Source organism: Dipodomys ordii, unplaced genomic scaffold (assembly GCF_000151885.1).
Source record: "Dipodomys ordii isolate 6190 unplaced genomic scaffold, Dord_2.0 Scaffold22, whole genome shotgun sequence".
NCBI classification, from domain to species: Eukaryota; Metazoa; Chordata; class Mammalia; order Rodentia; family Heteromyidae; genus Dipodomys; species Dipodomys ordii.
Genome location: NW_012267238.1, coordinates 1332634 through 1350307, shown reverse-complemented (window position 1 = coordinate 1350307; position 17674 = coordinate 1332634). Strand labels below are relative to the sequence as shown.

Sequence of the window (17674 nt, the reverse complement as noted above, 5' to 3'; positions counted from 1 at the left end):
AGGATCTTAAGGAGGGTGAATGTGTATACAGCTCACACAAATTGGCAAGATAGAGTTCTTTGTTAGTGATGATGAGCTCAAGTGAGACCCTTAATGCCTCTCCTTGGGCAGAATCCATCTCCCATTGGGTCTCCTTACAGACTCACCTTGTTGACTTCTATGGTCTTTCATGGTGAGGCAGCTAGCAGCCTTGGTCTGCTTTTGCCCGGGCTTAGGGAGTCATTTCTACCAGAGCTGCCCTCATGTGGCAGGCCCTGACGCACTTCCTATCTATTGCCTTCACTTTCAATGTGCATGCTCTGGTGTATGCAAGTTTAGTGTAGGCATGGCCTGTTACTGCAGGACCTTAGGCAACTGAGTTTGCTCTGATCATGTCATAGCATTTCTACCCATACTAAAGCCTAAAACCCTCTAGCAAAGTGTTGTGTCTTAAATATTCATTTGGCAGGTCAGTGAAATGATCCAAATGGGGCTGGGCATGAAGGAGTTGTAGTAATTTGTGAACTCAGGCCTGGGAATATGAGCTACAACTCCCTAGAGGCAGATGATTCTGTGAAGCCAGTGCTATGTCCAGCCCTGTTATGGCTGCAGGGGGCACAACTAAAACTCTCTGTCATTTCAGTATCTGAAGTCTCTACTACCAGGAATGAAAAATCACATCCTGGGTCTATGGCTTGAGGGTTCTTGTGGGTGTGTGGGTACAAGGTGGTTTGTAACTCACACAATGATGAAACTCTATCTTCACTCCCATACCAAATGTCCAGGAAGATGTGGGCAGCAGTACTAGTCAGGAGGTGCAGGGCATCTTCTTTGCCATGATCTTTTGCCAGGGTTAGAGAGGGAAATAAGACACGTCAAGTTGCTCTGAGCTGGGAGTCTTTGATTATATCAAAACTTTCTGATGGGTCCAAAATGTGTTTTGGGTGTGGGAAGGTGGCTCAATGGTATAGCACTTGCCTTGCATGCATGAGGCCCTGGGTTCGATTCCTCAGCACCAAATAAGCAAAAAGAAAAAAGCCGGAAGTGGCGCTGTGGCTCAAGTGGTAGAGTGCTAGCCTTGAGCTGAACAGCTGAGGGAGAGTGCCCAGGCCCAGAGTTCAGGCCCCACGAAAAAAAGAGTCTCAAAATGTGTTTTGGTGCCTAAGATGATAATCCTGTTTCTTCTTTCAATGTGGACATCCCTGTCTGACTCTGGGATTGCCAGTCAACATGGACATGGTAGGGTAGAGAAGGCAGGCACCCATCCTCCTTTGAAGCGTCCCTACCAAGAGCAGGAAAATGAGATGTGTGTGTGGGGAAATGTCTATTTTGTTTTTAAGTATCACATTTGAATTGCCATAACCCCACTCCGCCCACCTTCTACCCAGCTCTGCTTCCACCCACCCCCAGCCCAGCTCCTCTGTAGCCTGTCTTGAAGACATCACTTGGCTCATCTTTGGCCACTGCAGGGACAGGAAACAATGTTGCCCATATGTTGGCCTCCGTCCTACTTGTTCTGGGGCTAGACTTGCACCAGAGCCAGCTACCTAGGCTGGTTCAAAGGGTAAACTCCGGGGCCACTCCTGAGGACAAGGAGTGATGGGTGAGGAATAAGCTGGTGGAAAACTGCAGTGTACCCCCCCTCCCGCCGACAAACTAAGATGGCTGTTGGCCATCTTAAAGCTGGCACAAAAGTTGTCATACTGCCAAGATTTCAAGAGATTCTTGGGGGGGTAGTTCTTTATTCTACATTCTACCCTTTCCATTCCTTTAGTGAATATCCAACAATTTTCCACCTCTTTCTTAGCTAAGTATAGTATCAATCTTTCATTGGTACTCCCTTTTCTGGACCTTTTTTTTTTTCAGAAATGAGTCATTTTAGGTTCATTTTACTTTTTGTCTTATACATTTCTCTTTTAAGAAGGACTTTTTATTTATAAATTTGAATAGCAGAAAACCTGTAAAAATTAGCAGTGTACATAGTATTTCCATATATCCTTATCAGATTCCATATTCACTGGTTACTATGTATGCTGTATCCTTCTATTCCTCCACATGTAGATGTGGATAGGATGTAGACTGGATGTTGTAGGTGGGACTCTGTTACCTCTAAATATTTTCTATTTATTTACTAAAATATATTGATAATCCTTTATATAACCACCATAAATTATCAAAAGCGAGTAACGAAGACACACTACTATAATCTACAAACCTAGTTTAAAGTTTGTCAAGTATTCTTTATGGCCAGAGGGGGATCTCTCTCTCTCTTTCTCTCTCTATCTCTGATATATATATATATATATATATATATATATATATTTCATTTAAATACACAAAACCTATCTGGTCTAAGACGCCTGATAGAATCTGGAGTCAGACAATTAGCCATGCTGTTTATGAAGAGGCCTGGAGACACTGGTCACTGTGGGAGACCCCAGTTTCTGTACAGGAGCCTGAAGGGACGGTTTTTCACTCTCATCCCCTCCTATGGTCCCATGCACAGGAGGCCCACAGGTCAGCAAAAGGGAGGAGTTCTTGGCCGGATGCCCGTGGCTCACCCTGTAATCCTAATTACTCAGGAGGCTGAGATCTGAGGATCACAGTTCAGATCCAGCCTGGGCAGGAAAGTCCGTGAGTCTCTTATCTCTAATAAACCACTAGAAAACTGGAAGGGCCACTGTGGCTCAAGTGGTAGAGCGCTTGCCTTGAGCTGAAGAGCGCAGGGACAGTGCCCAGGCCCAGAGTTCAAGCACCATGACCGACAAAAAAAAAAAAAAAAAAGGGAGGGGTTCTTGTGATTATGCCATCTGGGGAAAAGTGGTTGCAGAAAGCAAAAAAGAAGATATGCTTAGCAAAACACTGAGAATAATGGAAATGGTTTCAAAGAATCAGAAAACTGTTGGGAAATGAAGTTGAGAAAGGGCACTAAAGGAAAATGTATAGGGACATGGCAAAGAGGCCAGGGGGTAGATACAGAAATACAGAATTCAGGACAGTGGCGGGCACAAAGGCAGCAGAGGAGAGGGTGTTTCTCACAGAGAGCTTTGAGCAGCCCAATCTTCAGGTCAGGAGAACATCAGAGAGAAATCTCATTTCCTCAAGGAGGAAGTGCCTTTCCAGATGTTACCTAAACTTTCCTACCCTCATATGATGGCTTTGCTCATCCCACAGCCTTTGTTTCAATCACAGAAATATCTGTTCACAATGGGTAGACGGGTGGGGGGGGCATAGATGACTCCATCCCTAAGGATGGCCTCAGTGAGAAACAAAGACATGCTGGGCACCATAAGTCCATCTGAGCAGCCAGACTTCCCAGCGTTAGTATGGCAAAAAGGGTGACACCAAAGACTGTGCCTTAGAATCCCTTAGAGGGATGCATGAGCCTAGGGGAGAGTGACCCCTAAGACCAGGTCAGATATTCAATTCTACTGTCTCCCCAATTCTGCAGCTTCTCAGACTCCCCATTATCAAGGTCTTTGTAAGCCCTACCTCATGTCACACAGCAGTCAGTCAGTATCATTTCCTAGGGAATTATGACTGGAATTGTAATCTGTCAGGTGTTTATTTTTGAGCACAGAGATTCTCTATAAGAGGCAACAGTGTGATGACAATCTTTTGGGCTGTGAAGAAAGCCATCACAGAAAGAATGTCTAGCAAACAGATATACTCTCTGATCCTATGAAGTGCGTAAGTGCATGAGCCTTGTGGTCCCACTTTACTGCTTCCCAAGCAGAGGGCCCACAAACATATCTTAGCCTGAGACAGTCAGCAAACCACTCTGGTCACTGACTGTTTGCTGAGCTTTAGGATTAAGTGTTTTTCCCACAACTGTGTTTTCCATAACTCCCATTTCTCTATGACTGACAGGATCATGCCAGGTACCATTTTCTCATGCCTATAATCCTAGCTACTCTGGAGGCTGCAATATGAGGATCACAGTTCAAAGCCAGCCTGAGCAGGAAAATCTGTGAGACTTTTATTTCCAACTAATCACCAAAACAAAAAGCTGCAAGTGGAGCCCCCCCCCCCAAATGACGGATCTAGGGAAAGTGGCAGAGGGAAGGGTGTTATTGGAAATGGGTGTGTTCAGAGAATCAGTCTGCTGATGGGATGAAGACAGCAGATCTGACAGGATGTCAGGACACACCCCTCTGAGGGCCAATAGGCTGTATGTGAGCAGGCAACCCTAAGGGGCATTCCCAATAACCTAACTTTCATTCCTGCTCTCCAGAGGCGTAAGAAACCTCTGCTGTGTGGCCAAGTTGAACAGTTGGCATCTGAAGTATATGTGTGCATGCATGCATGTAGGGGTACAGTTTTTCATTTAACTTTTGGGGGGGGTCTGTGGTAATAACCCTGGGCAGTTAGTATTAGAGCTGAGTTATAGTACACCCAGTTGGCGTTTAATGAAGAACTGAGTTAATTTGTGTAGGAAAAAGCAACCACATAAGTTTTTCCAAGGAAATATCAGAGACATTGATAGTAGGAAATTAGTGGAGAAAATGAAGTTTTTTTGCTTATACATCCTAACACAGTTTTGATAAGCAAAAATCTCTCTAGATCTTGAAAAATTGATCTGAGAGCTACTTTTCTTTTGTGTTATTTGAGGGATTGTATTCACAATGATAAAACGTATGCAATTAAAGATCAATGTTAGAAGCCCAGTATCTGAGATCCAACAGGGACATCATGTATTGACACAGATGTTTATTATTATGTTGTGTGAGTGTAAAAATGAGAAATGATGAAATCCATTCTAGTGTGATAAGGTCAGGGGTTTCATTTCCAAAACTGGGGCAAAAACATGAAAAAATCCATTAGGATATTGATGGGTACTGGGATGATCTAAAAGTCTGATAACATCAACTTGATGGGAAGAGATAAAAATGTTTGTTGCCACTCACTGTGTGTGAGATTTTAGGTCAAATATTTTGCCCCTGTTTAAGCATTATTTATATACTTACTGTTCATTGTCATAAATACTACTATCTGCACTGAAAATGGATATGACATTATAAATTGTTACTCTTTCTGGAATACTCAAAGTATGTGTGTAAATTTTATTTGGAGATTTCCTGTCCTGTTTCTTAACAGTGATCTATGAAGGAGATTTATCCTTTGTACTTGGAACAAGTGTGGGCATGGGAAAATATGCCTCCCTTTCTTGCCTGTTTTCTGATTGCACAGACCTGGTTGCTTACTTCATCTGGAGGGTGGATGAAAAGAATGAAGAAAAGGGTCTATGAACTTGTACAACAGAGCCTCAGAATATACACTTTTCTTTTTTGGTTAGTCGTGGGGCCTGAACTCACGGCCTGGGCACTGTCCCTCAGCTCTTCAGCTAGCATTCTACCACTTGAGCATAGTGCCACTTCTGGCATTTTCTGCTTATGTGGTGCTGAGGAATTGAATCCAGGGCCTCATGCATGCAAGGCAAGCACTCTACCACTGAGCCACCTTCCAGCCCCAGAATATACACTTTTAAATACATTTTCCAGAGGCTTCCAAGGAGGCCCAGGCCAGACCTGCTTATGAAGATGAGGGTCATTTCCTCATGCATTGCAAACCCTAATATGGGCATCTGAAACACATGTGCAAACAGAAAAAGGGGAAGTTTCATGGGAAACTGGGAAATACCATTCAAATATGTTATCACCCTATGTGCATATTTTAGATTGAAGTCTTAATTTATCTGACCCCCTAAGGACCATGAGGCCAGGTCTTTCCCACAACCCTGAGTTAACTGATCTCAAGCAGAATGAGAGCAAGAGCAGGTGAGTACACCAGCAACAGAGAGAACACTGAGTGGTGGTGAGATGAAAGGCTTCCCACCTCCTTTGCAAGCCACTATAAAACCACTGTAATCCTGCCTTGAGGACATGGAGCCCAGACTGCAGGAAGTGGAGCTGTGGTGTGTTTACAAATAGTGCAGGACGTTGGGTGTGTTGCATAGGAATAAGGACACCAAGATGAAAGGAGCTGGGCAAGGCAAACTTTACTTCTAAACCATCAGGCAAGCAAGCACAGAGCTGGCAGGCTGCTCCCTTTTTAATCCCTAACCTAGCAGGCTCAGCCTCCCTGCTCACATTGGCTGAGCTCAGGTCCACAATCTGCAAAAGGATGTGGTTTTGACCGGGTGTAACAAAAATTCAAGAAGCTTCTAACTGGCTGTCTCAATTAAAGTGCTCAGGGAAAGAAGGTTATGTAACTAAAGTACAATTAACAAGGGCCAGGCCACACAGCCATAGCAGGAGCCCTTTAGGAAAACCATTCTCTCAAGATGAACGGAAAGGAAGCAAACTACTTAGATGGAAAAGATGCCTTTTTCCTCAACTGGTGCCAAGTGAGAGTGCTAACCTTGAGCAAAGCAGCTCAGAGACAGCGCCCTGCTCGAACTCATCAAACCCGAGGATCAGCACAGCGACGCAAGCAGGACTGCCCCTGGGGCTGAGCAGCGCAGTCCAGGGCAGGAACGCCGAGGTTTAGATTCTGAGGACGGAGGCTGTGTGCGCTCCCACGAACAGCTAAGAGCTAGGGCCTAGGCTCAGACCCACCTGCGCTCCGCCCGCCGGCCTCCCCAGCACCCCTCGCCCCCGGCCCACCCCGCGGGCCCCGACCCCTCCCAGCCCTCGCTTCCTCCCACACCCCTCGTCCGTCCCTCACCTCCCGCGTTCTCCAGGACGGGCGAGGCCCGGGGCAAGGCGGAGCTCTTCCTCGCGACCAAACTCCAGCTGAGGAGGTCCCACGGCCACCTCTGAGTGACAAGGGGACCGGTGGCTGGGAAAAGAGATGGGAGGTGAAGACCCGAGGCTCCGACACCCTTTTAAATCACACTTTCGCCGCAGCCTGTAGGCCCACTACGGAAGCCGGGATGCTGAGAACCGGAAGCGGAAGTCTCCTGGGAGGTGGGAGGGGCTCGTCCTCATGGGCGGGGCCAGCCCGGAGCTAGGCCTGATGTGTCACTACGTATGGGGATTCCACCCCAAGCCCAGAGGCCTACCACAGTCGAGGCCTCACTGCCACACTCCAGCTAGGTCCTTCCCAAGCAAGAGGAACCGGGCACAAACCTCAGTCCTTGGCTCTCTAGCCATCCGCTTGAAACAACCTAAGTATCTTAAAGATGGGCTGACTTAGGGCTTGGGTAAATAAATGAATGGCCACATTTGTCTCCTGTAGTACAAGGAGTTGTAAAATGATAGTAGGAAGTCTTCAGGTCTTGGTCACATGAAGGCTTGATGGGGAAAACTGGTAGGAGATGCTTTGTTAAAAGGTCTAAGTTAGTTCTGGTCTTAAGATCTAAAAAAGGAGAAGAGAGGTTGATTTTATTACCTTGAGAATGTATTCTCTAAGAACATTAGAAGGCAAAGCGAGATCCTGAGATAGGTTGCAGGAGCACTGGAAGGCTTTCTTCAGGCTCATCAGCAGAGATCTGCTAATTTTGTTCTTTACCACCTGCCTTAGGAGTGAGTAAAGAATTAGCACACTTTACTAACTGAATTTCATCACCATATTCATGTCTGTTTCAGAAGATTATGTTTGAAGCTGGTGAGCAAATTAGACATCTGTGCATAAACCTGCTTGTAGGGTCAAGATAAGGCCTGGACTGGTGTTTTTCTCTTGGATAGAGGTTACAGGCCTCTTTGAACTGTTCATATATGTGAACAAAGAGCAGTGTTATGATTTGAATGTGTCACCAAAAAGTTGATTTGCTGGAAAAGTTCATTCCTGAATTCATACATTGATAGTATTTGGAGGTGGGATATTTAGGAAGTAATTAATGTTAAATGAGGTCATAAGGGCCTCTCTGGGTTGAGATTACTGGCTTTGTAAGAAGAGTAAGAGAAACCTGAGTTGACAGCTACATTACTCTTGCTGTGTTATAATGCAGGAAGAAGGCTCTTACCAGATGCTGATGCCTTGCTGTTGGATTCCAGAATCATGTGTTAAATAGTCCACTATCTGTCAGTTTTCAGTCTGTGACATTCTAGTACGGCAACAGAAAACAGACTAAATGGCAAAACCCAGAGGCTCAAGTCTTATTGGTTATTGCAGATGTGGAAGATAAAATCTGCGAATGAAACTGAGGACATATAAACCCAACTGAGGTTAATGTTGGAAAAATAGGTCATTAAAAAAAATCAGATGCCCTAAGAATTAGACTAAGATGTATTGAAAAAGCTGAAATGACATTGACTTGAACTGCAGACCCTCTTGGCAAGTAGAACCCAGAGAAAGCCTAGGATCTGTGCTCTTTGCCCAAACCAGGGTATGGGTAATGGCTTGGAGGAGGCAACCAGTCCATCCCAGTGGTATGAGAAGAATATGTGGGAAAGGAAGCATTTGCATGGGGAGTTTTAGGTTGAAGATATGTTAGACCAAAATCATTCTATTAGGAGACCACTGTTACAGGCAAATTCCCAAACACTGAGCTCATTGGCTTATTTTTCTAGCTCTATTTAAAATTTCTTCTGCTATTCCATTCCCCAGACATGGCTTTGTCAGCTTCTGTAGTTTTTCCTCCTCTCTGTCTCTGCCTTTTATTTTTGCTGGTTCTGAGGCTTAAATTCTGGGATTGGGTGCTGACCCTGAACTTCTTTTGCTCAGTTCTCTACCACTTGACCCACAGTACCCTATCTGGATCTTTTGAGTTTATTGGAGATAAGAGTCTTACAGAGGTTCCTGCCCTGGGCTGGCCTTGAACCATGATCCTCAGATCTCAACCTCTTGAGTAGCTAGGATTACAGGTATAAGCCACCAGCAACCAGCTTGGCCCTACCTTTTTTGAATGTTGAATTATGTCTTTCCCTGACCCAAGACCTGACTGGATGCCTAAATTATTGACTCTAATGGAAGGGTAATTTCATCTAGTGTTTGGAAGAAGGTAATAGAAGCTGATTTGATTCTGCAGAAATAAAATCAGAAGAAAATATAATGATGAGCACAGTTGTAAGTTAGACCTTTTAAGATAATCTCATTAGAGAAAATATTTGATTCTCTAGTGAGGAATTCCAGTCATGTTCCTGAGTTTGCTTCACCTTTAAACCATAAGCTAGCTCATAGTACTTAAGAAGTAGGCTCTTTATCTCCAGTTTATAAAACAGTACCTACAAAGTAGTTAAAATATACTTGCTGCCTGGTGCCAGTGCACCATCCCTGTAATTCTAACTACTCAAGAGGCTGATATCTGAGGATTGCAGTTTGAAGACAGCCCAAGCAGAAAAGTCTGTGAGACTCTTATCTCCAGTTAATCACAGAAAAAGCTGGACTTGGAGCTATGGCTCAAGTGGTAGAGCACTATCCTTGAGCAAAAGGAGCTCGGGGACAGCTACCAGGCCCAGAGTTCAAGCCCCAGGACTGGCAAAAAGCTTGCAAAATGACTGAGGCACTTAATAAATAAAAATACTATGATGCAGATTTTGCAGTGCCTTCATATCTAAAAAAAAATTTTTTTTTGGGTCCGGTCATGGGGCCTGAACTCTGGGCCTGGGTGCTATCCCTCAGCTCTTCAGCTCAAGGCTAGCGCTCTACCACTTGAGCCACAGAGCCACTTCTGGCTTTTTTTCTTTTTGCTTATGTGGTGCTGGGGAATCGAACCCAGAGCCTCATGCATGCAAGGCAAGTGCTGTACCACTGAGCCACCTTCCCAGCCCCCATATCTAAAATTTTTATACTGCACTTTTAAAGCATTTATTTTGAGGAAATGAAAGGGCATTTGTCTAACTACATACTTGAGGTGTATATATTTTCTGTCATTCTAAAACAAATTTGTGAAGCAAAGTTTTGCTGAATATTAGAAATTTAATTCTCCAGATTATCAGAATATTGTCTGTTAACTAGTTCAGATTTTAAAAATAAAATGCTTCAGACTGTTAAAACTACATGTAGAAAAATCTTGTCTAATTGCAATTAAAAGGAAATGTTAAAATAGTAAAATGAAAATAAAAGTAATACTTTCCAAAAAAAAAAACCCACTATGAGTTGATTGCCAGTGGCTCACACCTAAATCCTAGCTACTCAGGAGGCTGAGATCTGAGTATCAAGGTTCAAAGCTAGCTCAAGCAGGAAAGTCCACGAGACTGTTACCTCCAATGAACCACCAAAAGGCTGGAAGTAGAAGTGTGGTTCAAGTGGTAGAGCACTAGACTTGAGCTAAAACGTTCAGGGACAGTACTCAGACCCCAAGTGCGTGCATGTGTACCTGTGTGTACACGTGCACACACACACAGACACACATAGAAAATCAAACAGCCAAAAAACCCTCCAAAACCCCACTATCAAATAAATGATAATTTCCCAAACCACACTCTATTTCATCCTCAAAATAATGACTCCTTTTTAGTTTCAGTCCTTCCTAACCCTGATTTCATATGGGGTGACCATCAGGAGTGCCTTCCTTTAGGCTCAAATATGTGAACTGTACATGTCAAAGCCAGAGATTTTAAATTTCTGACTGTTATGTTTCTAGATGCATAATATTTTCCTCAATGGATTTATATTCATCTGTCTGTAGGAACATATGAAATAAGATCTTTTTACCTTAGTTAAAAGTATGTATGTATTTTAATTAGCCTGTCATTCATTGAAGGCAGAAAAATTTTTTTTTATATTTACTACCTCTGTATGCTTTTTGTTAAGAAACTCAGTTGGCATTTATTTTGATAAATTACCTGATAATTTTTATGTAAGCTATGTATTTTTTCTGTAAGATGGAATTTTTTTATTTTTTCTGTATATAGTTTTATTGTAAAAATACTGTACAGAGGGGCTGGGACAGTGGCTCAGTGGTAGAGTGCTTGCCTGTCATGCATGAGGCCTTGGGTTTGATTCCTCAGCACCACATAAGCAGAAAAAGCTGGAAGTGGTGCTGTGGCTCAAGTGGTAGAGCGCTAGCCTTGAGCTGAAGAGCTGAGGGACAGCACCCAGGCCCAGAGTTCAGGCCCCACGACTGGCAAAAACAAAACAAAAACCCAACAACAACAACCAAAAAACTGTACAGAGGGGCTACAGTTACATGAGTAAGGTAATGAGTATATTTCCTATCAAGCATTGTTACTTCCTCATTTGTTTGTCCCCTACCATCCTTTCCCTCCTCACCTCTCCAACTCCTCCCTGCCCCCACCACCTAGGTTGTAAAGTTCGTTTTCAACAAAGTATCTTGTACATCTCATTGTTACAATAGGTCAATATGCATTTTGTTAGTTCCCTTCCTCTCTCCAAATTAGAAAAATGTATATACAAGATGTAGGGCACCTGAATCAAATACAGTGAAAACAGAGGTTATACCATGGGGAGAAAACATATAAAAGAAACAAAAAAATCACATGGTACATTATAAATACATTAAAAACAACAGCTGTGAAATGTAGCTGTTTTACCAACATGATGGTTTTAAAAGGAATGGCCAGTAAGAGGTGAGTAGTTATGAGGGTAACTCCCTCATTACAGGGATGATGGATTTTTCTGTTGGTCATAGGGCTTGAACTCAGGTCCTGGGTGCTGTCCCTGAGCTCTTTTTGCTCAAGGTCGTGTTCTACCACTTTGAGCCACAGTGTCACCTCTGGTTTTTAAGTGGTTAATTGGAAATGAGTCTCACAGGGGCTTTTCTGCTTAGTCTGGCTTTGAACCATGATCCTTAGATTTCAGCCTCCTGAGTAACTAGGTTTACAAGTGTGAACCACTGGTGTCTGGCAGGGGTGAGGACTTTTGACCTACTTTTTGACCAGCTTGTCTTTCCCCCTCTACCACTTTAGGTTTCAGCAAGAAGACTGATGTTAGACAAGAGTTGACAGTGTCTTGGACTTAGGACTGTGAGAAATAAATTGCTATTGCTTATAAATTATCCACTTTTGCATATCCTTTTATAAAAACAGAATAAGACACCCAGTCTTTGTGAATAAGAAGTGAAGTCCTGATATATCTTTCCAGGTGTGGCTATCTTAAACCACAGATGTTATTTAATCCTTTACCTGCTGGGCCTTCCAGGCCTGCAAGGTCAGTCCATGTGGTCTTCCATTCCTTTCTTCCTTTTCTTTGTCATTGTTTTACTTGGGAACTGCTCATCTTTGTTGTCTGCATGAAGCAAACATCTCCCTGGAAACCCAGGGCCATGTGCCTCTTCCTCTGCGTGCTGACCACAGAGGGCATCATTATCATCCTCCCCGTGTTCCAGGATCTTGCTATCTTCTTGGATGTCCCTGGATGGCTGCATCACTCAGTTCTCTTCATCCGTTCCATCTTCATTTCTGAGTTGAAGATCTTGCTGACAATAGTGTTTGTTTAGTTTCGAGAGTACATTGTGTATCATAGATAAAAGTCTTTTGTCTCATGTGTGCTTTACAAATATTTACCTGGGATGCTATCTTCCTATTTAGCTGTGGTGACAGGCATGTGCCATCATACCCAGGTATTTGTTAAGATGAGGTCTTGTGCCAGGTGCTGGTGGCTTATACTTATAATAGCTACTCAGGAGGCTGAGATCTGAGGACTGTGGTTTGAAGTCAACCTGTGCAGGAAAGTCTGTGAAACTCTCATTTCCAATAAACTCTCCCCCTCCCCCAAATTGAAAGTAGAGCTGTGGCTCATATGGTAGAGTCCTAGCTTGAAGCAAAAGAAGCTCAGGGACAATTCCTTGACAATGGGTTTAAGTCCTAGGATCAGCACATGCATGTGAACACCACACACACATACACATACACACACACACACACACACACACACACACACACACACTCCTCCCCCACAAAACACCTACACACATTGAGATCTTGGGAACTTTTTGCCTAAGCTAGCCTTGAACTGAATGCTTTTTTGCTCAGCAAATAGTTGTTTTCTTTCACATGTAGAAACTTTTATTGTGATGTGATTCCATCTCAAATTGTCATATATTTGTGCATATATGTATATGCGTATATAGATACATGCAACTATATAGCCTAAAGATTAAAACAAGGGCTTCACATTTGGTAGGCAAGTAACTATTTCACATATCCATGCAAACATTGTATTTACTGAAAATAATAGAATTTACTGAAAATAATACAAATGCAATCTAGGGATGGATCGCACTACTAGATGTACTCCTCTCTAGAGAGGGGGTGGGGAGGGCCAGACTAAAGAAGTGTAATGGCTTGACCCAAGTGCATTACTTCTGAGGTCCCTTGTGGATTAGCTGACTCTGCCATCTTTAGACAAATAGCCTGAAATCTCTGGCTTCTGATGTTCATTGCTCAGTGTCCTTTGTGACTCATCCCATTCTAAACCATTAGGACTCCTTTTGAGGAAGGTGAGTTACTGCTTTCTTACTGTGGAATGAAATTTTCAGAGGAAGATTAGATGTTGTGCGGTAGTAGGCCCTGGGGTAGGTGGTTGAACATATTAGGACTTGGGTGTGGAGTTAAGTGGGTAGAATGGGAGTGAAAGAGCAGCTGTGTGCTGGAGCCACTTCATTACAGTTTTTGAGAGTTGATTGTGTACATTTTTCCAACTCTACATAGAGGGACATTATATAGGTAGTTTGAAAGTGGACAAGAATTTTCATGTAAACAACTGCTAACCATTATGTCTTCCCTCCTTCCCTCCCTCTCTACCAGTTTACATATTTTTAAAATGGTATCATTTTAATGGACGGTGATGTAATTCAGTGGGAGAACATTGGCCCAGCAAAAATAAAATTGTGTATGTTCATACATTTATTTTTAATTTTTAAATTTTTTATTGGTTGTGGGGCTAAAACTCAGAGCCTGGGTGCTGTCCCAGATCTCTTTTGCTCAAGGCTAGTGCTCTACCACTTTGACCCACAGTGCCACTTCCAATTTTTTGGTTGTTAACTGGAGATAAGAATCTCATGGACTTTCCTGCCTGGTCTGGCTTTGAACTGCAATCCTCAGATCTCAGCCTCCTGAGTAGCTAAGATTACAGGTGTGAGCCACCAGCACCCAGCCACAACCTTATTTTTAATTGACAAATAATGACTATAGATTTGTGGGGGTACAAGATGGTGTTTGAATTTGATTATACATTATGGAATGTATATCCATCACTTCACATACTTAACTTTTTTAATGTGAGAACTTTGAAAATCTACTTTCTGAGTAATTTTGATATACCATTATAATATTATTATTACATTGTTAATAATAGCCACATTATATTGTATATCTTAAATATTAATTTTCTCATTTAGCCCAAACTAAGCAACTTGTTGACAAACATGCATTTCTCCTTTTCTCTCCAGCCCCAGAAACCACTCTTATGGTTTCTAACTCTGTAAGCTCAAGCTCTCTAGATTCCACACATAAGAGATTATACAGTATCTTTCTGTGCTGGGCTTATTTGGATATGAATGCATTTTCAAGTCTTTTACAAATATGAACCATAAGAATTCTTTCTTTTTTTCATAAGAATTATTTCTATTGGCCTCCCATATGAAACTATTTTTCTGGACGGGCGCTGGTGGCTCACGCCTGTAATCCTAGCTACTCAGGAGGCTGAGATCTGAGGATCGAGGTTCAAAGCCAGCGCGGGCAGGAGAGACCGTGAGACTCCTATCTCCAATAAATCACCAGAAAACCAGAAGTGGCGCTGTAGCTCAAGTGGTAGAGCGCTTGCCTTGAGCTGAAGAGCTGAGGGACAGCGCCCAGGCCCACGACTGACCAAAAAAAAGAAAAAGAAACTATTTTTCTGTGTCACTAATAGTGAATAGTTTTATTTTCATTAGCTGCATGTATATCTATTTTATTTAGGGGACTGAGACTTTATTCAGAAAACAAGCCATATTTGATTTACCTTTATATAGCACACTTGATGGGGTAGAATCTTTAGATTGGGGTAATTTCAGACAGATGTGAAAATTCCCTAAGGCATACATGAAAATCTTCAGCGTATAATCTGGACTTTCTTCTATGACTAGGAGGTGAGGTTTCCAGGTGGTTAGCTTCACACATGACTACTTTAAATCGCACTGGAATTAGCCACCCAGTCTTCCGGTTGCTAGGCATCCCTGGCTTAGAGGACCAGCACATCTGGATTTCCATCCCCTTCTTCATTTCCTATGTCACTGCTCTGTTTGGGAATGGCTTACTCATCTTTACTATCCTCACCAAGCGAAGTCTCCATGGACCCATGTACCTCTTCCTCTGCATGCTGGCGGGAGCAGACATTGTGCTCTCCACAACCACAGTGCCACAAGCTTTGGCCATCTTCTGGTTCCGTGCTGGGGAGATCTCTCTGGATCTCTGCATCACTCAGCTCTTCTTCCTCCATTCCACTTTTGTCTCTGAGTCAGGGATCTTGTTGGTGATGGCATTTGACCGCTACATTGCTATATGCTACCCGCTGAGGTACACCACTATTCTTACAAACTCCTTCATTGGAAAAGTTGGTGTGACGATCTTTCTGAGGAGTTACGGTACCATTTTCCCTATAATATTTTTAGCGAGGAGACTGACATTCTGCAAAAGTACTACCCTCCCAAACACGGGTTGTAAGCACATCGTCCTGGCTCATGCTTCCTGTGATGACATCCGCATAAACATCTGGTATGGGTTCTTTGTCCTCATGTCAACAGTGGTCTTAGATATTGTGCTAGTTTTTATCTCCTATGTGCTTATTCTCCGTACTGTCTTCCGCATGCCATCCCAAGATGCCCGCCACAAAGCTCTTAATACTTGTGGCTCTCACGTCTGCGTCATCATCCTTTTTTACGGGCCTGGCATTTTCACCACCCTTACTCAGAGATTTGGACGCCACATCACACCCCATGTTCACGTCCTCTTGGCTGATGTCTGCATTCTGTTTCCACCTATGCTCAATCCCATCATTTATGGGGTCAAGACCAAACAGATCCGGGACCAGGTGGCTCATATGTTGTTTCTAAAGGCGAAGTGAGTGCTGTTGGGCGCTGGCATTCTTTTTGTCTGAGCCATTTTCTCCGTGTCTGAGGTAAGCTTAAATATCAGCATAAGGCAGCAGGTAAGCTATCAGTCGATTTACTCTCAATGTTGTGTCCCAAGTAGTTTCATCAATGAGCTTTTAGAGCATATTGATTCCAACGCCTCTAATCAGACACCAAATATCAGTATCTTTGGGGTTTTAGTTTCCTTTTATTCTGCCCATAAATCTTTGCTGCCTCTGTAACCTTGAAGTAAATAATTGGATGACAGGAAGCCATGCCATGATTGCACTCATGACCTGGCATGTTGAACTGAAACCCCTTTGTACAACTACCTAAAGATAATAATGATGGTAATAGAAAACAGTTGACCTGTTTATATAGTTCAAGAGATACCATATATTTTATGTACCTTCAATTTGTAGGTCACTGTTTTCTGCTCAGCTTCTATATATTATATTCTAGTTGGAATAAACAAATAGTTAACTTCAAAAAGAAAACAAATATTATATTATTATGACTCTGCCAAGTACAGGTTCATTGAGATGTGTGGGTAAAAACCAAGTGAAGCCAAGCAAGGTGGTTCATGCCTGGAATCCATAGCCACTTGAGAGAAAGTATAAATCTCAATCCAGCTCAGCCAAAAATTGAGACCCCATTCAAAAAATAACAAAAGCAAGAAGGGCTGGAATCCTAGCTCAGTAATAGAGCACCTACCTAGTAAGCATGAGGCCCTGAGTTCAAACCCCAATAACAAAAAACAAATGGAGTGGAATCAACAGGAGATGACCAGAAACTCAAATCTACAAAAGTAAAAGACATACATGATGCTTTACTATAAGATGAAGAGTATAAATGAAGTGACAGTAAGTAAAGATGGATTCAAGAATTATTCCTAATTTTTTGTTTTGCTATTATACTGGAGAAAGAGTACCATGACAGGATAGGAATGAACTGTAAAGAATGAAACCTTCAAATGTGGAGGACAAAGAGAAGAATGTTTTATGCTTGATCAGATGGGTCAATGCATAAAACACACTGAGAAAGGATAGTTCTGCAATTGCCAGGAAAGTAACTGTACAAAGGGGTTTCAGTTCAACATGTCAGGTCATGGGTACAATGCATCTTGATCAATGTCACCCCTTCATCAGTCTCCCCACTTCTATCTCAGCCCCATCCATTCTCTCAAGTTACCTGGTTTCATTTTCTAAAGTAGGGCATGGTTTTCACTAAAGATCTATTCATCTTCACATTGCAAAATGAACAGTCAGAATCCATCTTCCCCTTATTCAGTGTAATTGTGGCGTGATAACTAAACTTTTTCCTTTGAATGTATTTCTTCTTCTAGAAGCCTTTAATTTATCAAAGATAATTCTTTTCTTCAAATTGTTTGGGTTTCTCCTCATTGTCTTCCTTTCATGTGCTGTTTTGGCTTTCTCCTTACATTTCCAGCCCCCCCTCATATTGGGTATCTGTTTTACCATCTCATTTTAACAATGATATCAGGACATAACACACTGTGGAATCCATCATTTTAAAGTATGTGACAGTGATTTTTTAAGTCTTTCATAATATTGTAAAAGCACCACTATCATCTGATCCAGGTCCATCCCATTATCCAGTTCTTTCAATTATTCTATATTTTAGGATGCTAGCATTGAAATGGGAATCAAAACAGCTTAATGTTCTAGTCACAGTGTCCTAGCCACACTACACTGGTGTAAGGGCTATCGTCCTTCTAAGGATTTAAAGTTTTGATTTTTGTCTGTGGCCTTATTTTTCTTCCTCCTCCTCCTCCTCCTC

The 17674-nt window shown here is 42.6% G+C and overlaps 1 protein-coding gene across 1 annotated transcript in view; it reads left to right on the top strand.

Moving 5' to 3' along the window:
- The first annotated feature begins 14922 nt into the window (after positions 1-14922).
- The window catches only part of LOC105984014 (olfactory receptor 52B4), a 13610-nt gene continuing 10858 nt past the window's right edge, over positions 14923-17674 (top strand). Inside the window, exon 1 of the mRNA XM_013014058.1 lies at positions 14923-15921. Coding sequence (XP_012869512.1) covers positions 14923-15867 — 945 coding nt within the window. The 3' untranslated portion in view covers positions 15868-15921. The remainder of the gene's footprint in view (positions 15922-17674) is intronic.